At 38.2% G+C, this 23,967-nt stretch overlaps 1 protein-coding gene across 5 annotated transcripts in view; it reads left to right on the forward strand.

Annotated features, from left to right (window-relative positions):
* CDK17 (cyclin dependent kinase 17) overlaps positions 1-23,967 on the forward strand; it is a 97,942-nt gene that overhangs the window by 59,794 nt on the left and 14,181 nt on the right. For all 5 annotated transcript variants that reach the window (XM_054188552.1, XM_054188586.1, XM_054188578.1 and 2 more), the window contains 3 exons: positions 939-1,072; positions 18,629-18,754; positions 22,651-22,707. In XM_054188552.1, the coding sequence (XP_054044527.1) occupies positions 939-1,072; positions 18,629-18,754; positions 22,651-22,707 (317 nt within the window). The remainder of the gene's footprint in view (positions 1-938; positions 1,073-18,628; positions 18,755-22,650; positions 22,708-23,967) is intronic.

Here is a 23,967-nt window from a genome sequence, read left to right on the forward strand (position 1 = left end):
TTTTGCCTGACATCAGGATCCTGCAACATCATGTCACTCAGGCAATCTGTTACCTAAATTCCTCCATAAGGTCACAGATTTCACTTAATTGCTCCTAAATATCAGGTCCTCTGCTGAATCCACGTGTGTGTTGTAGGCCTCTATTTAAACGGTCAGAATACATCCCCTTCTTGCACACATGCCCAGCAGGGGGTTTTGTATCTAAAGTTTCCGTACTTGGCATTTCCGAAAATAAGACCTATAGCTTTGGGTTTTTTAAGCTTTCTGGAGATACACTTAGGTTGCTAACATCAGGTAGTCTGATTTTGAAAGTACTAAATATTCTCAGTAATGTTTTATATCCAAAAGCAGCTAGAGGAGGTTTAGATTGGATATTAGGAAAAATTTTTACACTGAAGGGGTTACTAAGCATTGGAACAGGCTGCCCAGGGAAGTGGTTGAGTCACCATCCCTGGAGGTTTTTAAAAGACAGGTAGATGTAGTAGTTAGTGCTATGGTTTAGTGATGGTTTTGTCAGAGTTAGGTTGTTGGTGGTTGGACTAGATGATCTGAAAGGTCCCTTCCAACCTAGGCGATTCTGTGATTCTCAAAGAGAAGGGGTAGTGAGGGAGTCTGGGAACTGAAGCTGTGAGGGGAAAGTGGCTTATAGGAATTAAAATTGGGATTGGACTGTCTGTCTTTTGTTTTGGAAAAGTGAGTTTTGCTGCAAACCAAGTAAGAAAAATAATGATAAAGCTTGTTGAGAAGTCCTATAAAGTAATCCTGTTCATTTTGTGATTCCTGAGCCATAAAAAGTATATCAAGACTACCATGACTGTGATGAGTCTTTGGCGTATAACCCAGTGCACAGTAATGATACAGTTGTTTTCCATCTGTACAAGAGAGATGTTTGGTGGAATACCGATTAACTGTTTTCACTCTTTTGGATTATTTTTAAGATATTGTTCATGAAAATCTGAAAATGGGGTCAGATGGTGAAAGCGACCAAGCTTCTGGAACGTCATCTGATGAAGTTCAGTCTCCCACAGGTGTTTGTCTCAGAAACCGGATACACAGACGAATCTCAATGGAGGTAATTTACTTTTCATATAAGGATCATTTAAATTGACAAGAGAGTTGGGGGTTGCTTTAATTGTTCTTTATAACTGGTTGTCTTCTCAATTAACCGTTCTGACATCTATTTTGTGCAGAGAGCATTATTTTGCTGACCTGCTGGAGTGCAGCTCAGCTGAAAGAGACCTGGGAGTCCTGGTGGACAACAGGATGACCATGAGCCAGCAATGTGCCCTCGTGGCCAAAAAGGCCAGTGGCATCCTGGGGTGCATCAAGAAGAGTGTGGCCAACAGGTCGAGGGAGGTCATCCTCCCCCTCTACTCTGCCCTGGTGAGGCCGCACCTGGAGTACTGTGTCCAGTTCTGGGCTCCCCGGTTCAAGAAGGACAGGGAACTGCTGGAGAGGGTGCAGCCAAGGGCTACCAAGATGACTAGGGGACTGGAACATCTCTCTTATGGAGAAAGGCTGAGGGATTTGGGTCTCTTCAGTCTGGAAAAAAGACGGCTGAGGGGGGACCTTATCAGCACTTATAAATACTTAAAGGGTGGGTGTCAGGAGGATGGGGCCAGGCTCTTTTCAGTGGTGCCCAGTGACAGGACAAGAGGTGACGGGCACAAACTTGAGCATAGGAAGTTCCACCTAAACATGAGGAGGAACTTCTTTACTTTGAGGGTGGCAGAGCACTGGAACAGGCTGCCCAGAGAGGTGGTGGAGTCTCCATCTCTGGAGACATTCAAAACCCTCCTGGATGTGTTCCTGTCCAGCCTGCTCTAGGTGACCCTGCTCTGGCAGGGGGGTTGGACTAGATGATCTCCAGAGGTCCTTTCCAACCCCATGATTCTATGATTCTACGATTTTAATATGACTTAAATTTCTGTCTCCACTCGTCACACAGAAATCAGATGTTTATCTTGCATTGTTTATGAGCTGTTAATTTTGAAAATCCAAATACGTTTTAAAACATGGATTTTGGGGAAGAATTTCTTAAGTGTAGCATTTGAGTATCTTTGTGTCACATTCTGTGCAATTCACTGAGCATATTCAAAAAGATACACTGTTTAGACATGTTTTACTTAAAAACGTTTGCTAATCTTTGTAAAACTAATGCTACAGCAGTGATGGTCCTGACTGCTTCAGCCTTTCCCTCTCTTCCTGTTTTTTAATGAACGGAACTTTACAGGATGGTAAACAAAAGGAGGAAAAGTACCTTATGAATAACTGTGCACATAATTTCCTTTATTTATGAGTCTTATTATGAATACTAGCCACCCTTGTGCTTGCTTTGTTGTCATTTCCCTTGACGAAGAAAAACAGAACACTTCCCAGTTTCTTGAGTGGATAAAAGCTACAGTTATAATGATGCCTTTGTTACAGAAGCACGTAAAATTTTTAGTTGCTGCTTTATAGCACACATACCAGTATGAATAGTTTGTAATATTCTAAATCTTCATTCAAAGCCTGATATTGAATACAGGACTGGGGAAGCAGATCTGGATAAGCTACAGTAGGGTGTACGTGCCAAAAATTTTTTATTTGTGAGGCGTTCCGTTATGCTTGGAATTCCAAGACTCCAAGCATGTAATGCTGATATGATTCCAAGAACTTGTGAATTAGCTGTATTAATTATTTATATAGTGTCTTGCACCTGGGGGTTTTTGTCTTCAAATTCCTAAATTTATATGTTAGTCTCAGGTTTGATCTAAAGACTGTTAAACCATTTCCTTGGGAGAACTAAGGTGGGTCTGTTGATTTATGCAGGATGGTTAAATTAAGGAAAAAAAAACAGTCATTGTGAAAACTTGCACATCAGAATGTATGCTGCACATCAGAATGTATGCTGGAGAAACTAAAAATCAAGGAAATTATTTAAAAGGATTATTTACTTTTTTGTCATTGTCTGTTTCCTCTGCATTTTGAAATGCGCATTTAGAACAGGAAAGAAATAAGGAAATCAATGATACATAATGAAATTAACCAACCGAAATGGAAATGTGTCAAGTCTTCCAGAGAGGGCTAAGAACCATTAAAAGATTGTCTTTTAGATTAGGATTCAAGAAACTGTAAAAGAAATTGCAGAAGAACTCAGGAATACTCATAAAAGTTCAGGGAATTCCTGTGTAGTTTTTCAGAAGGTGTCAAATAAAAGCATGTTTTCATTGGCTGCTTTAATTGGGAAACAATTCTAATATTACTGCTTAAGAGGCTTTGGGAAGCTTTTATTTAAGTTCTGCTTATCCAATACTGATTTTCTGATTTTTCTCCAAATTCCAAATGCCTGTTTCTGATTGTTGAAATTAACATTATTTCTTCATGGACTGGCTTAGTCAATGAGAACACTAATTTTTTTTGGCAGCTATTCACATACATTCTGTGAGAATTGTAACATTTCCCCCAAATCACTTCAGTATTGATGTGGTGACTTTTCCAATAAGGTTTCAAGCTAATGTCTGTGAATAATCTCACTTCTGAATTTTAAGAATGGTGTCATGGAGAGATGTTTTGGTTGACTTAAGTTCACTTCTTACAAGTGCTTTGTAGCATAGTAGATGGGATTTTTACCTGTCTGTGCATTCCAGAGGAAAAAAAACCTGTAACAATCTTTGTAGCTTTAGATAAAATACCTTTCTAATCATCATCTTTTCAGTCGACTTCCTCGTTTCCTAAGTGAAAAGGCCTAAGTGATTAAACCGTCTTCCTGTCTTTCCCTCCTCCTATTTTTCCCGTGGGTCATTTGCTGTCAGTTTTGACAGATGGGTAGAAATCTCAGATACTAATTTTCTGTTCATTTCTGTGAATGAAGAAATCCGCATCAGGAGAGATTGCTAATGCATCCACTACTAGGAAGGACACAGTATCTACATAAGAGTTGAGTCTCAAGGCATACATCCATAGAAAACCAGGTTTCACTGGTTTTGCTGTTCATGGAATGGGATCACTTGCTTCCTTGGCCTTTGAGGGAACCAAATAAAGGTTTTCTCTTGTATCAAATCTTGCCTGCATGCCGTGGGTGATTTGTGCCATGGAACTGGCTGGTTTAATAGTAATACTGTGATTACATGAAGAGAAAGACATAATCTTTGTTGTGAAGTAAGTTTCTATTATTTCAGTTTTATTTTGCTGGTTTGTGGGGATCTGTCATCTCTGGACATCATTGAGTAGCCTGAGGCCACATTCCCTTTATAGTAATTTAGGATGAGTTATAGCTGGATGCTATACATACAGGTTGGAGTAAATTAGTGTGTTTGTGATAGTATGTTTTTGCTGTAGTCTGCTGAAGTCATTAGTCACACTTGAAATTCATTGTAGAATGTATTTGATTAAATATACAAAGTTGGATACACTCAACGAAGCAATATTCTTCATTCCTGGGCATTAAGATGAATGTGCCTGTCACACTAAGACTATATCCTTTTTTGTGTTTAGTTTGGCCAATATTCATTGTATTTGTAAGAATTTTGTACATAATTTCTTAGTTATATATGTTTATTTCTCTCTGCTGAATTGTCAGAAGTCCTGATTTGTTTTGAAGGTAACTAATCAGATAAAGCTGAAACCTCGGAACAGTCTTTTTTATTTGTAAAAAATTTTGTGTGTATAACCAAATTTTTCATGGTCAGCTTGAGCTTCCTCTAGAATTCTGAAAATTGGCAGCCCATCCAAAAAAACCAATTTTTAAAAAAAGTCCTTGCTAAAAACATGCATGCTCTAATCAAAGTGCTAATTACCAATACTGAGTATTAGTATTCCTGGGATGTTTTGTACATTAGAATACACATTTTTATTCTTAGTGTCTGACCCCATTGTAGTGAATAAATCTGCTTTCTCTGTAGTGGTTAAATAATTCAGACCTACAAATGTAATTGTAACCTTGTCAAAGAGCAGACAGATTCTCATGTCCAGAGTATATGAAAGATTTTGTTGGGAAAGAAAACTTGATCTTTCTAAAATTTTCATATAGAGGTATCCTGGAAGATAGAGGAGTGCAAAATAGACAATGGAGATGCAACTAGAAAATGTGTTTGTTGTAGCAGAATTTCCATAGCAATAGAAAACTGAAATTTCATAACCTTAAGTTGACCCGGTTTAGATAAGAAACCGTCATACTGCAATGTAACCTAAATAATGAAGCGTTTTAGATACGAAGTGGTGGTGATACTGCAGTGAGAAAGAAGCCTGCTCCACTATGAAAAATCTGCTGGGCTGAAAACATTCCATCCATAGTAGCAGCCATGGAGATACCAGCTTTCAGTCTATTATCCCCTCTAAATGACATAAAATTTAGGCCAGCATGACTGTTACAGAGAGAGGGAGAAGATACGCATTTGCTTCTGAATTCCACAGCACTTCAGTTGTGGGACTAGATTATTTTTTTTAAATGATCGTTCATTGTTACTGTGTGCTTAGAAAACAAAGAGAACATACCAGAATCTCATTGTGTTGCCTAGATAAAGTTTATTTTGCCTGTAATCCACAGGCTGCAAACGCTCCATAAAGCAGTTGGGGGTTTTTTCTTTTTTTTTTTTTTTTTGGTTTTTCCTCCTTCTTTCCCCTCATTCAGGAACCATGCTTACAGTAGGTGCGAGCATCTATTGTGCAAGGAATTTGGCTTCAAACAGCTGTTAGGTTTTAATTAAAATGTCTACTAATCTCATGCTAATATTACTGATTACTTAGTAAATCAGTAAAACTGTTTTTGTAGATGTATGGAATCATTTTTTCAAGCGCCAGAAGCAATACAGCCTAAGAATGGATGCGTGTGTGTCTGTATTTTGGCTGTAGGTGCTTTCATCGTGTGATGAGAAACACTTCTCCGGATCATGGAGTTACAGCTTAAAGCATTTTCACTTTGATTTGCTGGAAAAGAAGACATGGGCAGTAATGCATTAGTATAAATTCATGTTTCAAGCTATAAATGTTCACTGGGGGCCCTGTGCCTGTGCACTGGGTAGTGAATGCTTCATTAAAGGACTGTGGTGGATAAAAAATACGGAGATACTGTCTGTGCAAATTGAAACATCTGTTTCCCTTTCCCAGAAGCCCAAGGTCTGTAAGCTGTCTTCGCATGTGAACTGGCGGAGGGCCATAACGCACTGTTCACCAGCCTGTTTCCCAGATACTTTATCCTGAGAAACAGTTCTTATCCGTCTGACTGTCGCATTAGTGACAGGAGCGTGTTCCAGATCAGGCGGCTTCTACCACACTGCTATAGGGTATAATTCTCCCCAGGGAAGATTAGCTGGAGGGTTAGTGCTTTTAGCTGAACGGTGAGAAATACAAAGGCTATGAAGTGAGACTGTAGTCATGTGTGTGTTGTACTGGTCACCCTAGGAAAGAAAGAATGTACATGAGAAATCAGGTTTTGGCGAGCTCCACCCTTTACCAGGGACGTGACTGCTTCAGGGGTCTGAAATAACTCAATCTGCTGTTGTCCCACTTGGACAAATGTACTTTCTCCAGAGAAGAACCCACAAAATCAATTGATATTTCAACTGATGTAACGTTAAGATTTTCTGGTTTTAAGTTTCAAATTAGCATGCGGTTTGTAGGTCCCCATTCACACGTGCAAATAGGGTGCTCTTGGCTCAATTGTTTAAAATTCTTGAAGAGCAGACTGGATGGCAGTAGTGATCCAGGCTTTCAGTAAGAGGCAGTTACAGTATCTTCTCCTGTCAGTAGTTTTGGAGGCAGGAAGCACTGTACCAAGGACAGCCTGAACTTTCAGCCCTACATCTCTTGCCGCTCAAGAGGCTCCCTTGGATCCCCAGCTGGCATTACTATGTGGTGCCTTTGCTGAGCAAAGGTTCTTCCTTCGCCCTTCTCTCTGTGCTTGGCAGCTGTATGTATGGATAACTCTTTCTGCCTTATTTACTGGGTGTTGTCTAATTTCCTTCTCTGCACGTCCTGAGAATGTGTAGCTTTTCTTCTGATCGTCTCTTCTGTGAGGCTAAGCATGTGGTCACCTACCAGAAGATTTCAGTACTAGACAGAAGAAAATTGAAGCTGAATACAGTCAAGACTTTTTGGTTTCCAGTGGTTGCTGTATTATCTCCATTCATTCATGCTTGGCAACTGTCTCAACCTTTTGCAAGGTTATCCTAGAAAATATGCTAATTTTGTAGACTCCTGCTTTCAAGTTCCTATGAAGCTTGATGTTTTCGAAATCCCTCTTCTATAAACACAAGTGCATGTTCTAAATTGCTAGTATGGTTTTGACGAAACTGATGGATGTCTTTTTGATTTGTTTGATTAGCAGACTTTCATTTCTTCTACGGACTTTCATTTCTTCTACAGAAAACTGACACTGCAACAAGAAAAGTAGTTTCAGCTTGGATAACAGACAGACTTCATTAACCTGCCTTTTACTAGATTTTCTAGGGGTAACTGTTACCAGCAATTGATGCTTTTTTGCCCTTCTGTTGGGAACCTTTGTAATCCTGATGCTAAAGTTCTTGGCATTCCTAGTTCTTGCGCTAGGCAGTACCCTTTCTATAAGGATGGAATATCTGCTTGTTTGGTTTTGCTTTTTCATTACTTGTTTTTCCTTTTAAGTTTCATTTAAGAGTAGTCTGTTATCATATTGGATGTGTTTAGCCGTCTACAAAACACATCTCTAGTAATTACTGGAATGGAGCAGATGAGAAGTCAGTACTTGGATGTCGTTTCACTCCCTGCACTTCAGCCTCACTGTTCTCAGTGAGTGTCCTCATTGGAAGGTCAGATTTCCAGTTTCTGTATTCAGGAAGTTGGTTTATTTTGAATTAGCCTGTTTCTTCATGGGACTTTCCCTTTGGTAGTTGCAGCTTTGTGTTGATGTGAATGTTTCGTGTTAGTAATTAACATTAGAGAGCTGTTCCAAGGGTCCAAGCTTGCATTTTTGCAATGATATGTTCTGTTTCTCCTGCTATTTCTTCCAATTCCCTTCCCCTCCACCTCATTATTCTTGTAAGCTGGTCAACTTAGGTTACCTTTTCCTTTTGGGCAGTTTCTCCTGTTACATAAACCGAATAAAACATACAGAAATCGATGCCATCTATGCTTAAAAATCAGGCAGGTGGTGTAGCAAATGAGGCAGAGCTTGCTTTATGAGCATCTATTACTGCCCAGCCCCTACCACAAACAGCCATCAAACCCCAGAGTTTCCGCCGGGTTTATGTGAACATAGAGAGTGTTATCTTACTAGGTGGTAATTTACCCAGACAAACATAATCAGACATGATCTTTTTATGGTTATTGTTATTTTTCTTATTTCTCTCTAAATTCACTTCCTTACGAGCTCTCCAAGATGCAATAAAATAATGACATAACAAAACAAAAGAAACCACACAGGAAGAATTTCGAAGTATTTGTGCCATAATTTGTCACAAATTTCCTGTGTATTTATACACTTGATGAAAAGAAAGTAATATCTCACATTTGAATTTAATTTCTCCTCTCTCAGTTTTTCAAAACTGGTTTTGTGTGTCACATGTATTTGTTTTGTTTTGGTTTCATTGGTTGTGAGTAGAAGCTCCTGGAATGCGGTTTCTGAATACTGTATTTGTGCTGAACAGTTTCAGCCTTTCACCATAAAACTGGTGCGAGATAGGAAGTAAATAAAAAAATGACTGGGATTTTTTTGAAAAAAGAATGAAAGAACAGTTTTAGTTCAGCTAGTCAGTAGTCTAACCAGCATATCCATGAAGTTAACATTCTTGTTAGAAGTATTTTGAAGAGGAAATTGTTCAGAATTCATATTTTTTACTTCTTACATGAAAAAAATCCTGTCTATTGACCTGTAAATCTAATTTTGTGGGTTCTAAAATACTAATTGTTACAGATATTACTGAAAAGATACTTAAAAGATTCCCTTTCTGAAGTTTTTTGTTGTGCTAAAGTAAACAAAAGCAATTGTATCTGCTTGCAATTCTTGTTCATGTGCTTTTATGAAAATTATTATATGTTTTTATTTGAGTGGCCATAGCTAGTGTAGATATTGGTGATAACTTGCTTGAACTCCTGACAGTAAAGTCCTTGCTTTTTTGCTTGATGATACTAGATGTGTTGGGAAAACGTGAGTCCTAGTCCCAAAATAGAGACTGAACCTTAGAATTCTTAGTAATACCAATATTTCACTGATTACACTTGTCTCCTCATCTCTTCACAGCATCTCAACGTCAAATCTGACAAACTGTGGTGAGGAGGGGGCAGAGAAAATGGAATATCTGTAGTCATTGCTATTTTTCTAGGGTGTGAAACAGCCTGTGGGCTTTATCTCATGATAAAATCCCTGAAAATGTTTTGTGTACTGGGTTTGATTAGCATTTTGAAAAAACCCTTCTTGATTTAACTGATGAATTAATTCTATATTTTGGGTCATTTCTGTCCCAAATGTAAAAAAATGCCTGATTCAGTGCTCAAAATTTATGTTTTCTTGAATTGTGTTGCATTTCAATAGACTGGCTGAAACGCAGCATGGATTTATGGAGAGGTAGCAGTGATCCTTTGTAGATGGGTCTTAAGATCATGTTTTTATTACTGCTTCTAACAGAAGAAGGGGTTCTTTGAAGACCCTTTCTTCAAATTTAACAGAATAGTAGTTGATTCATTGTGATTTAATGTTTTCCGTAAAAAAAGATAATAATAACAAAAACAACATTAAGGAGAAACATAGTATTCAGGTATAGACCATTCTGCAGAAGGCAGGAAAAAAAGCACTTTCTGCATCACAATGAAATTATAGTTACATCTGTCAGTTGAGTTGGGGAATGATGTTGGCTTTATATACCTAATAGGAAAACCAGTATAGGTAAATCTTACCAGCTGTTATAATAGTGGTTTTGGTTACAGTAATCGAGGCTTATTTATAAAGATGTTAAAATAGCATGCTGCAAGGATGCTATAGATTTCTTTTGGTGGATGCGCATGCTGGTGTTTTGCTTCAAGACCTTGGAGGTCTATAGGGCTGTAACCAAACAACAAAATTCTCTATAAATATATTCTCCGATTTGGGGTTGTTGTTTTGTTTGGTTTTTTTCTATTTGGTTTTGCCTCTAGCAGTCTTGTTGTATGTCATAATTCTGTAGAGGATCCAGTTGGCTTCAACTGTCCTAACTCTGTCATTTGACAAAAATGCACTGAAATTTGATAAGGCAACCGTCAGAAAAAACTGCACGTGGTATTTGATACTAAAATGGTACAGTAAGTATATGCATATAAGGTTGTATATTAGAGTGTTTAAATTCTCATTGGTGTAAGCAAATGTTTTTCAATTAATTTGTTTGCATATCATGAAGTAGCACATAATACACATTTTTATTTACAATATGCAAGGAAAGAATACTATAACAAGTGGATTTTCTTTTTTTACAGTAAGCATGCCATGAAGCTGAACTGTGTTGCATAGGGAGTTGTATGATGTAGCATTTTAGATCTCATTAAGCATTCTCCAGTGAACAAAAGCACTATGACTTATTAGTGAACAGCTTGTGGTTGCAGCTGACATGTCTCACTGGTATTTGCTAAAACTGGTGAGAAGACTAATTCAGACTGATGCTTATACAAGCGAGCAAAGGGTTTTCATTTGCTCTATAGTGAATTGTTTGGACTGTCAGACTGATGTCTGTAGACTTAGAAGAACAATTATTTTTCTTTGTGAGGCTGTAACAAAATTTTATTGATGGAATTTAAAAATATTAACTGTTAAAAGATAAGCTAAAATCTCAGGGATAGGCAGAGAGTTTGTTGTTTGCTGCCATATAGTAAGTACGTACCTTAAGTAATCGTTGGTCTGGAAGTGTAATTTATGAATAATCTGAAGAACCAAAGCAGTAAGGATTGGTACATAATGATGCAGCTTAGCGATATAGTTTGTGTCATTCACTGACTACCTGCTCCTGACACAGCCAGCTTCCCTCTCCTCTCGGCTCCTAATCTGCTTCAGCAGATGATTACCCCCTTTATTTTGAAGGGGCAGTTTTTTGCCAGTTGACTTTCTTACGCAACATCACCGCTTTGTTAGCTTAGAGCCCGTTCCACTCCAAGAAGTGGTGGGAACACCTGGCCACAGGCAATGAAATACCAGGTTTGGAGGTAGTCGGCTGTTAGATTAGTTAAATGAAACATTCAAGGAATTCGTGAACTGAGGCTGATGCTATCATGGATTTCCCTTCCAGTTTTTCTGACAAGTCATTTGGCACTACAGGATTGCCCTTTTTCTTTTGCCTCCTACTGCTTCACTGGCAGAAGCCTGAATCTTTCTTCTCTTGCTGCAGTTGTGAGTGCAGTAGCAGCCTGAAACAGCCTAGCAGTTGAACGATCGATGGCATTTGTAGCCCAGTAGATTTGGGAAAGATTTATTGTTGCCACTCCAGAAAGAAAGAAACAATCTGCACATTTATTAAAGAATAAAAATAAAAGTAGTCTTAGTTTTTATTTGTCTGCTTTTTGTAGCATAGAGAGGATTGGACTTGGTAACAGCTCAACAGACCCTTCCCTAGGGCAATTTTCTGGTTATTTATTTATTTATTTTTATTGTTACTCTGTTTTGTGCAAAAAATATTAGTGTTTATTACCTAAATGTGCTATATAAGTCAGAGACGTAATCACTTGAGCCACCAGAAGACAGACTAAAAAGTGTATTTCAGTTTGCTGCTTTTTAGAGCTTTTTTAACACATAGAGTTAATTGTCTATCCTGAGTTAGAATGATTTTTATTTCACTTCAGTGAAGTTTACTGAAGTGTCAGTGAAGTTTACTGAAGTGTGTAGTGCATCTTGGCAAAAAATAAATGGTGAGTTAAGGGAAAACAGAAGTTGTTGATGTTAAGGTCTGATTTAAAGTGCGAAAAGTGTTGCTTTCACAAATAAGAATAGGTTTATTCTGTGAGAAAATGTACTTTTTTGACAGGGTTTAAGAGAAGTGAAAATAGATCTGTTGACCGGGAATGAGACTTTCTGAAATGTGTCACACTATGACACTGAAGAATATTACATGGGCCAAGACGAGCAATTAGAAAGAGGAATAGCTGGTAAGCTTGTATTATGGAGAATAGGAGACCAGAATAGGTAGGATACGTAGAAAAGGAATCGAGTCAGATGTGAAAAGGAGAATGTGGTAACAAAATGCTGGTACTGAACTCTTGTGAATGGTTTGCTATGGATGGCAAGTGAAGAAGCTGGTATTTGCAACAGTATTTTGGGATATCTGAAAGGGGACCAGAAGTTAAGATACCAAAAAGGTTGGGGTTTTTGGTTTTTACTTCCAAGGATGTGTGGAAAACAAGAGGTGTTTTGTTTTTATTTGGAAGATTTGTTTGTTTACTTATAATGTTAAATTACGCAGCTCACAGGACCTGAAGGGTTTAAGTTGAAACACCTGCCTCCTTTTCTTGCACCCAAGTGTAAGTAGTTGGTGGTAGACAGAACATACACATCAAGTTACAGCAACACGCTTGGGTACTAGCCAGACGAAAGAAAAGGCTCGACAAAGCGTAGCTCTTCTCAGAGCATTTGCTGTAGCTACCACTAGAAATAGATGGTAAAGATAAGCACGAGTTGGGGTAGTTTATCTCCACAGAAAACAAAGTGGTATTAGTGTCACAAGTGCTTACATGTTTATCCGCCATCAAGCAGAGTAGGACAAATGTGATTCTCATTTCAGGCAAATTATTAAAATAGTATGCATTTCTCAGCCAGTAATAAAGCAAGACTGCGAATAAGCATTGCACATGAAGATAAAAAATGTGGTTTTGAGATGTAGAGGAGGGGGAAAATGCCATGAGCATTCTGGCTACCATAGCAAAGCAACTGGTGCCTGAATATGTTCTCCAGAATATGTTCTGGAACAAGATCAAAAAATAGCTCATTAAGCAACATACAGTTAACTGTAGGCATTTGAGCATTTAACAGCATTGCGTTTACTGAGCACTGATATATTCTGTTGCAAGTTGACTCTAAAGATAACCATAAAAGAATTAAAGTAGAAAATGTTATTAATTGACCTCCCTTGGAAAAAGAAATTGTTAAGTGACATACAAGAAAATACTATAATTTTAACATTCAAAAAGATAGTTTATTTTACCTGAAGTACTTGTCCCTGGAAGCTAAGGGCTTGCATTCCAGTAAACCTTTCCTTGGTGGAGTTACAAAGGAATGCACCCAGATTCCCCCTGCATACTTGAGGGTCTGTGTACACCACTTACACACCTGTTATGTTTAAAAAAGGATACATGAGATAGATAACATAGGGAGTTACTGTAATTTACTGCCTTTAAAAATGAAATAAAAAATTTGAAAGATTCATAAAGGCATGCAAAAGTAATGAGTGTTAAAAATGGACATTTAACTCTGTAGTGTTGATAAGCTCAAAATCTTAAGTGTCAAAAATGAAAGAGTATAGGGAAAATAATCAGTCCTGCCATTAATTTTACATGCTTCCTTATTACCTTTTAAGCAGCACCGTAGAAGGGTCTTTTAACAGCCTCCTAATAATTCCATTATAAAAGGTTTCTTGGCTTTAGCCATTTTCCTTGCTTTAAGCGGGTTTTTTTTTCTTTTCTTTTTTCTGAGAAATACTAACACGTCATTAGGTTCAGTTGGTCATTGAAATTAGTGTGGGCAAAGTCCTCTGTCCCCAAAGTGTCTTTTTTTCATTGTTTCACCGAATGCCACAGAGGTTTGAGAGAATTAGAAATTCTTAAAAATGGCTGTATCCTTACGGTTGCTTGCACTGCAGCCTGGCCTCGTGCCAAAACGGCAGTGAGCCGTGTCCCCTCCGTAAAGGGTACCCATAGGCTTGACAGCCGACCCAAACTGGCCAAAGGGCTATTCTGCACCATCTGACGTGGCGCTCAGTGGTAAAAGCTGGGAGGAAAGAGGAGAAAGTGGGGCCATTTGTGACTACGGCATTTGTCTTCCACTTCCCAAGCGTGCCAAGGCCCAGCTTTCTGTGAAGCAACTGAATCAATTCCTTTTTCACTCTGCTTGGGCACACAGCTTTTGTGTTCCCGATTAAACTGTCGCTACCTCCACCCACAAGTCTCTTCAGCATCCTTCTGTCTTCTCAGCATCCTGCGTGAGCAGGGAGCAAGCGCTCAGCGGGATTCCCCGGGGTCGTCCCACGGCAGGGAATGAGTCTCCTGCTGCCGTCAGCTGAACAGGTTCCTTGAGGCTCAGCAGACTGCCCGGTCTTGAACACTCATAGTTCAAAATTGGTTGGTGTACAGCAATTTTGCTTTTCTTTCTAATGTAATCTCCGTTAAATTAATTGGGTTTTTCAACTGTGTCAAACTCGTGTAATTTTAGTTTCCCGTTTTTCTATTTAGCCACTAGGAAACGTTGTGCTTATTTCTCTCATGCACATCTAATGAATCCCCTTTCGTGTTGCTGTATAGCATTTAATTATGATTGCTGTCTTTTCCCAAGAGGTGGTTGCTTCAATTATTGCAAAAACTGGGAGGAATTAAGGTGGTATGGGCAAACTAAACATAGTAATTTCTGTCTTTCCGGTATTTGGGTTTGCAGTCTAAATGACTTTAATTTGCCTGGTTTAGGCAGTTAGGTAAAGGATAATTAAAATACAAAGACGACTTTGTATATGTGACTTTATATATGTAACTTTATGTATAATCTTTCAAATGTTGGTGTCATAAAAGGCTTGTGACTTTTTAAAGTCAGACTTTTTAAGAAGTAATTTTGTATGATTTTTAAAAGAAGTCTTGGCTTGGTTGACATTTCAAGTAGAATAGTAGTGTAGATCATTGGGAGGAAAAAAAATCTATAAAGTACCCGCTGCAGTTTCCATGAAATCGTATATTTTCCTCTCAGAAGAGAAACTTTCTTCAGCTCTAAGAAGTTAAGGGGAATGGATAGTGTTTTGATTCTATATAGAACATGACAAAAATTTAGGCTTCCAGCACTAAATACTCATTTTTTGAGGGGAAAAAGAAGGAGTGATTACTGACATGTATTGTCCATTATATTAAAAATTTAAGCAGAGCAATTATATTAAAAACAGATCTGACACTCCTGAAAAAAGTTTCTCCCTAATTTTCCCCTTAGGTTGCATTGTGGTTTTTGTTGTTTTTTTTAAAGACAGACATTGCGGGGGGGTGGGTGTGAGAGTTGTTGGTTTTTTTCCCCAGAATGCAATAGATTTTGGCCTTCGCGTCAGTAAGTATTTACGTTCAAACAGTATCTGTATTAGGCACTGCGGAGCACCAAATGTAATATGCGGCTTAAGCTCAGTTTAGAAATGAGGATGTCACCTGGATCTGTGAAGTAAGTCATGGGAGGTTTTGCAATTGCCTGTTGCAAAAATGGCATAGGCAGAGCTCTGGAGAATGAGGAAAGGGGAATTCTGTAATAGAATTACAACTACCTCCCATAATAATATTTTCTGGTACCTAAAATATTGTTATCGCCAGTGTTTACACTAGCCGGGCTCCAAAATAATGAATCCCTAGTAGCTGTAAAGCATCTTAGGTTTGCTTTGTTTCCCTTCTGCTCCATTTGAAAAGGTGTGTGTTTATTGATGGCAGGCACCGTGCAGTTAATGGCATAGTTTCCGAATTGCCATTGCAGCTTAAGGGCTGCCTTTGCTTCCTTCTTCCTACACATACCCGTCGACTTGATATGCTTGGAAATGCTTCTTCAAGGCTGTGGAGCTGGGTGTGATGCTCCAAGGATGAGTGCTGTGGGAGGAGAGAACATAGAGATGGAGAGCTTGGGGGTACAATCGATGCAGTATTTCATGAAGCCTTTGAGTTGTGGTCTGTGATTTCGGTATACCCATGAACAGACTCTGTAAAATACTTACTGTCAAACAAGCACTGTGGGACAGTAAGAAAGCACTACAGCAGGTTTCTATGCCATAGAGTTAATAGGCTGGAGTAGGAGAAAGCTATTTTGCCACAGGTATGCCGGAAAATTATGATATCTATTGTGTTAAGGAAGTTATATTGAAAAACTCAGCCCAATGCTGTTTTCTTCCGCTGGCTCGGAATTCGTCAAATTTCTGCTTTATTTTATGTTCTTGAGCAACAGGAGAAAAAAAAACCAAGGATATTGCCCCACTGGTGATCTGGGATTACAGTAGGAAGGTGGAGTAAAGATTGATGCTGTTCCTTGTCTTGCCATCCCTGTCTTTTTCCTGCAATTCCCTGGTTTTCTGCTGCAGTGAGATGACAAAGCTGCTTTCTTTAAGGCAACGTGGAGCTCTTTCCCTTGTGCTCATCTGTTCTGATGAGCTGTCTGAATTTTCTGAAGAATTGCAATAAATTATAGGGTGAACTTATTTATTTATTTATTTACAATCTGAATCCCTCTTCAGTAAGGGAGAGGCGTTTCTCTTTTCAGATGCCTCTAACTTCACTGAATATGAGCTGCCTGTTACAAAAATTGCATTAGCAGAGCCTGTCAAAAAGAAGGAAAATTCTTTAGTGGGAAATACTGTTTTATTGTAGGAATTACTGCTAGCTCCCGTTATTATTAATTAGTTCCTCAACTCTCCCGAAAACCACACAGGCAGTTTTAAAATTGCCAATGTTTTGAAAAATCTGAAATACCAAAGTTGAAAATTAGTAAAGAGGTTGGAAGCTGCCGAAACTGAGGCATCCTTTTGTTTTCTTTTAATTGAACTTCAAAATGTTGGTCAAAGCTGCCATTACGTGAACAGTGCTTCTTTTGTTTAAAGACAATTTTAAAAGTCTGTACAAAATAAGACATACAGACACTGATTTTTGCAGTCATGCAAAGAAGCTGACGTTGGGCAGCAAAGTAGAAGCTAACAGACTTTGTGCTCTGTACCTAAGGAGCTGTGAGGAGCGAAAACAAAACAGGAGAGTCAGATGCCAGAAGTTAAAGCTTTGTTGGCGTCTCTCCAAAAACTTCTGCCTGTATGCAGTGGCTGTAATGAATAGCATATGCAGATCAGTCGTCTGGGGGATGTTTATTAGCGCTTCAGTCCTACCTGAAATTCAGTTGCCAAGTTACATTCATTTTTGAAATATGTATTTTTAACTGATGTTTTTTGCTCCAGGTACATGTACGGTTCATGCATATACATGGTTCAAATACATTATCGACACTGAAAGCTTAGCGAGTTGTCCCCCAAGATCTCAAGTCCTGAAAAGTCTGATGATCCGGTTCTTTGGCAGCCTTAAGCCAATTTAGCTGCCGGCTTCCCGGGCTTGCCCTGCTGCCTCTCTTGCCCCGTGTTCAGGCTGTGAGCTTGTCTGACCTTGCACTGAACCTGTTTGGAGCACAAAGCTGGCAGGAAGCTATGCACTTCGCCTGAGATAGATAGTTTCTTGATGATTTAGCGTGCTGAAATAGTTCAAAGGTGCTGCAAAAACACGAGTAGAAACACATGGCCGAGCCTGAGGGGAACCGAATGGGGATGTAGCTGCCAGCATTATAGGTTAGCTTGGGATGCCCAAAATTCAAAGCTAGATGTTGTAGGTAAGATAGAATAGGGCAACATTAAGAAGTGCTAACTGCCCTCTGGTCAGTATCGATTAAATCCGAGGTCCACCAGCAGAAATCTGGAGATTCCCTCTTCTGCTGGACAAAAGTGTGAAAACAGTGGTGGTTCCAGAGACGTCCTCTTAACTTCAGGGTAGAATCTGTTAGGGTGGATTGTATAGTTTGATGCTGAGCATGATTTTCTTTACTTGGATAAACTACCTTTGCTGAAAAACAATCCCTACTGTTCTGGAAATGACTTCCTATTTTTTATGAGTCTGTATATGTTTCCCTTGTATTTGTATGGTGGTGACTGGCTGCTTGAAGAGAATATTTGGTATTTAATTTTCTGGCATGTGTGAGATAAAAGCCAAACTAAAAATAAAAAATTGATGAGAATGCGCAGCTGCCCCAAAAAAATCACTTTTTCGCGTTTATTGAAAGGTGAAGTAATTTTGTCTCCCTCTTGCCTTAGAAATTATACCTATCGTTGTCAGAAAAGCTTACTGGTGAAAAGCAGAATTTGATGTAGGGATAACTGCATTTATACAGTGGCGATTTGATTTTCAAAATATTGTATGCAAAGAGCTTGAAACAGAAAAATGTGTTAACATTTGTAATAGTTTGGCTCAATAGCAAAGTGATTCTGTTTTGTAAGACTGGAAAAATGGAAGTTGAAACAAGTTTATAACTTTTAGTAGTCAGACGAAGGGAGAGTGATGTATTCTGAATCATGGAGATCTCTTGTTATTCTAAAGTAATCATTATATGAAAAGAAATGTATATACCAGCCTCTGAATTTTCAGTTTCTGGTATTCCAGGCATATGTATTCAAGTAAACTCAATACATTTATCCATAGTGTAATTAATTACGTTTTAGTATTTCATTCCTCTTGTTAAAGTAATGAGTTTGTAAAGCACTGAATTTTTGAACCTGTTATCTAAGCAATTTGCAATATTCTTAGAAGAGAATGCTTTAAAGTCAATTTCTGTGAAATTACTTATTTTTCATCCAATTAGATATTTCAGTTTTAAATAGCAACGCTGTAGTCACACTAACACTACAGGTGTTAAAAGATCCTTCAGGACATTCTGAATTCTACTTGACTCTTCTCTTTTCATCATTATTTACTGCAGGATTTGAACAAGCGCTTGTCCCTGCCTGCTGACATCAGGATACCTGATGGCTATCTAGAAAAGCTGCAAATTAACAGCCCGCCGTTTGATCAGCCAATGAGTCGACGTTCTCGTAGAGCATCACTAGTAAGTGTAATGCATCTGCCTTGCTAAACCCACCTCTCGGGTCTTAAGATTCTGTTTAGTGCCAATGTCTGTATACCATAGGTATGATTCAACTTCATTTACACCTTGGATTTTATGCCCTGAACTTCACCGTGCGCCTGTCAAAATCCATTGAAGAGTTTTACCCTTCCTTTCATTTTTCTTCTGCAGACTTGGCCCTGTCATTTCTCAGTGAAGGTCTTGACCCATTGAAATTGGTGGCTAAAGTCAACTCTCAAAGTGCATACTTAAATCTTTTGCTTTTTAGAGCAGGGATTATCTGTTTGAGCAAATAGGCCACGTAATCTTAGGTCAAGGCTGCGGGTCTCGTGACATAGTAGGAAGGAAGGCCCTGAAACAGCATAATATGAACACAGATCCTCCTCACTGTCCTTTTTGTTATTTGGTAACAAATTTTCTATGTCAAAATTGCTGTTTTAAAAAAATACCATAATTAAAAAGCATATGTGGATTCCTAAGAATATGAATGGATAAATTCACATATTTCTTTCTAGATTATTGTGCTATTTAAAAAAATAAATCTTTCCTTGGAGATGGCAGAATGAGGATTCCTATATTGTAATTAGAGTGTAAGTGCTAGAAATCCTGGATGCTCATATAAAATATGCACATCCTCGAAATAGTAAAAAAACCCCCATTTTTGTCTTATTTTTAGAAAAATTGTTATGTTTCAATCATAATTTGATCTGTCAACTTTCTGAATGTTAATCAGAGTGTTAAGAATTGCTAGGCCATTGCCAATTTCCTGAGGAAATTCATTGACAAGAAATTCTTTGTGAAGAAAAACTGGATAGGTTTATGAAATCCGCATTATTCTCTGTTTTCTTGATTTAATGGCTTATTTGCTGAAAAATAAATATGAAAGTATGTGTAGTGAATTAGTTTTAGTAACTGTGAAATATCTTCATTTTATTCTTTGTGAATTAATGATGTCCATAACAAAGCAATGTTTGAGTTTTATCAAGTATTTTTCCCCTGAAAAAATGCAGTTTAGTGTGCTAGATTAAAGCTCTGATTTGCCTGTTGCCTTTTACAAGAATAATATTAAAAGAAAAAAAGATTGGATCAAAGCACTGGGAGTAATAATAATGTAGCAAGCTTAAATATTTGTGCCAGAATTTCATAGCTTATTAACCGCTTAGTTACTGATGTAGCACTGAACTGAAAAATAAGAGTTCCCCAAACCTTCGCTTTTCAGATGCTGGTGCTTTTTCAGTAGATCCTTTTTAGTGGAATATAGTATATGAGGGCTGGGGGGATTTTTCCTGTATATCTAAATCCCTTTGCTCATTTAATGTTGAGCCCTGAGAGCCGTTGAAGTTCTCTCCTCTTTACCTTCTAGAAGACAGACAGAAAAACAGTGCCCTCTAATGAATATGGTGTGTGTATGGAGTCAGCTTCCTGCCACAAGGTTGTTTTGTTTTGCCTTTTAAAAATGCTTTCAGGGCTTAAAAGTCCAAAAGAAAACCTGCTAGAAGTGCTCTGGTATGCAGGCATGCATTTGCTGTGTTGTCCTTTCATGATTACAACCTAACCTTTAAAAAAAGGAAACTCAAGGACTCATTATTCTGAGACTGTCATTGAAAGCTTGCTAGCAGACTGTTAATTACAATATATGAATATTGTGCTCTGCTTCAAAGGCACATCTCCTTTCAAGGCTTAGTAGGAATCAAAGGAAAAAGGCTATAAAAAGTATCAAGTGAGGGCATGTTATACTTTAGGTCTGGTGTTCTTTGAAATGAAAGAAAAAATTAGCTTTTATGGTAGTTGTATTTCGTGCATACATGTACACTGTTGCTTGCACAGTAGCATAGGTGTAATTCTTGTGCACCAGCCAGAGACCATAAATATGGCACATCAGTGTTTCTGTGCAAGTCAAGATAGATGTATATTGCAGGAAAAAAATTAAATAGTTCACAAATTATTTTGAAAGAAAAATTAAATAGATCTTAGTTCGAGGAACGTAAAAATTAGTTTTTCTTCTGAGCGGTAGGCAACCAAAATGTGATTAAAAAATTAAACACATTGAAAGGCAGGTCTTTCTTGAAGAATATCTGTCCTCTGTATGTAGGAAATATTGTATGATTTTATTGTCTAAAGAAGATAGTAAGTTTATTAGTCTTGATGAAAAACATCAAGGTTTCTTAGAAATCAGGCTTCTAAGTTGTATTCCGGACTGTCTGGCAATAACAAGGCCAATGGCTATGAGTTCTCCTTTACTTTCTCCTGTAAACTAAGTAGCCTATCTTTTTAATTCTAATACCATCTAATACTCACTTCAAGATATGTTTGTTTAAGTAGGTCAAAATGCACTTTGCAAACATAATATTTATTTTACTAACATTGTACCTCTATCACTGGTTTGTTTAAAATCTCACTGGAGTTACAAGGGTTGTCAGATATCAACTTTGTGTTTTGGGTGAAACAGCTTGACTTCAACAAGCTCCTAAAAATGTTTGATGCTAAAGTATCAGTTTTAAAACATGTCAATCCCAACACTATTTTAATAAAACAGAATTACTCTTAATACTATATTAACATAATTATGTGTCCATTTTTTCTCTTAATATGCCAAATATATTTACAGACAAGATCTTACGCTTACTTCAGTTGTATTTTCATGCATGTGTTCTGAAAATTAAGTATTAATCCGACTTTTCTTAGTATACCTTCATATTATATTGTTCTCAAGTCTTAATGCAGTCAACAGTATTTACGTTACACGGTGTTACCATGAAATAATATACAACTTTAATATCCGTTGGATTTTAGGAGCAAATCAGTGTATTCTGACTTGTGGACACAGGTGCTGAAGCCAGTCTGGGATCAAAGTGTCATTCCTGAGAAAGAAATAGCAAGTGGAGAGCTGTGTTTGGAAGTGGAAGGAGTAGGTGGTGCTAGGGAGAAAACCTGGCTTTTTTGTCTTGGTATATGTGCAAATGTCAGTAAAGAAAACCCCCACAAAGCCTATGCGCTTTGTAAATTGGTTTAAAAATTGACATGTTTTACACGTCTACTTTCAGCATTCTTTACACTGTAAGAACAATATAAATCTTTGGTGTAATTGACTGTGGTCTTACATGAAAATAACTGTAAAGAGATAATCATGTTAAATATGAGACTAGCAGTGGATTTGAACAGGAAGGGAGTAATGATCTTACAGTCTTCAGAAAAAGGTGTTATATAGGCAAGCAAACCCTCCTGGTTTGCATTGCAGAGCTAAGTTGGTGACAAAAAAAAGAGAAGGTGGATAGATCCAAATAAAATATACAAACACTTGAAGTTAAGAGCCATGAAATGTAAATTGTTGAGACAAAGCTGAAGCTTGTGGAGGAATGGTGTTTAGGGATTTTACTGGCAGAGTTTTAGACTGAGAAGCATTGAGAGTTCAGAATGGGAGAGGAAACCTGGAGCTGAGATCTTGAACCCAGCAAGTAAGTAATTTTGAAAGAAGCAGAAGCATATGGTTGCACTGAGCAAGAGAAAGGGTGGAATAGTTTGAGATGACTTCTGTGCCTTAAGCTGCAACGACCTGGTTAGTAGTAATCAGATCGGAAGAGTGGAGTAGACTTAAGTAGGAGGTAGGGTAAAGTGGGGTGTCAATCTTAAGTGTAACTCGATACATAGTCCTTCTAGGATATACAGTAGACTGGCCAACAGGCTGAGCATCAGGCTTGGATGCTGGGACACATTTATATCGTAATATGCGAAATTGTTTTTAAAATAGGGGAATTGTACCATGTTTGGACAAGTACTGTCAGGTGCTTTTCTGAAACAAAGGTTAACATGCTGATTAAATGTTGTATAAACAACACGTTCAGTTTCAATGATGGATTTTCCATTTATTTTCATTGCAGTCAGAAATTGGATTTGGAAAAATGGAAACCTATATCAAGTTAGAAAAGCTCGGAGAGGTATGTACAGCTTTCTTTTGAAATGATTACTGCTTTGATGACAATGTCTTGTGTAACGTTTTACATAAACGTTAACAGAAAAATCTCCATATTCCTTGAAATACCCATTGAATTTATCTTCTCAGTAAACCAAATATGACATGTATAACAATATCACAACCATGCAAAAGTTATATGCATACATAGTAAGACAAAAAAAAGGCAGGAAAGCGATCTCACTGAGCTGGGGTAGAGCAAGACTCCATTAGCAAATGATCTGTGACCTTCTTACATAGGCTGGATTTGCATGCGGATAGATGAAATTATGCTGTCGATAATAAAACCGGTTCAGCCTGGTGTCCTTCTGCTGTGATTTAGGTGTTAGGGAGCACTCGTGCTGGAGTAGAAGCCAGCGCTTGCAGGGAGCAGGCAGGAGCTGCACGTTCTGGTAGTACCTGACGCCGAGGTTGCCTTTCCTTCTGGGAGGGCAGCAGCATGGATTTCTGCCTCCACTCAGCCTCTGACTTCCAGAGAAGGGGTAGAATTCAGGAGGGGACAGGTGTCAGTCCTGTCCAGTTGGATTGAGGTTGGCCAACGGGATCAAAAATGGACAAGGAGCAGTGGAATGGGGCGCACTGAACATTGCAGAAGGCAGCAGGGCTGGTCATCATCTCTGCTGTCAATATTGCAGCCAGACCTCCGTTTGCAGTGTTTCAAACGCATTTATTTTTCTTTTTTATTGAGTTAGATGAATCACTAGACATGACATAACATTGCGTATCTTTGGAGGAATGTTAATCTAGTAGCTCTCAAGTCATAGTTGTGGGCGTACATTATCTCACTTGCTTACACAGTGTGGTGGACAACGCCAGGTATGTACTGTGACCCAGGGCAGTGTCTGTAACTTCTTTGCTTCCTCTTTGCTATTGATGGGATTAGTTGTACCTACTTGCTGTTTTGTTAGAATTTCTTGTCCTTATGTAACATGCCATGAGTGCTTTGAATCCCTTACTGTCTAAGAAAAATAAAATAAAATGAAAAATTAAACGCTGACAACTTCCTCCTCCCCCCTAAAAAAAAATAAAATAAATTCTCATGCAGAGTATGTAACGAGGACAAGAAGCTATCAAAAGGATTTATATGTTTAAGGTATGTCTGCAGCCTTTGGAGACATAACTGCAGTGTAGTGTAGAGATACCTGAGCTAGTTTTAATCAAATAGAGACTTCCGAGAAGGTAAATGATCCCAGCAGTGAACTTGGTGAGCTTAACGCTACCTGAT

This window comes from Rissa tridactyla, chromosome 1 (assembly GCF_028500815.1).
Source record: "Rissa tridactyla isolate bRisTri1 chromosome 1, bRisTri1.patW.cur.20221130, whole genome shotgun sequence".
In the NCBI taxonomy this organism is placed as follows: Eukaryota; Metazoa; Chordata; class Aves; order Charadriiformes; family Laridae; genus Rissa; species Rissa tridactyla.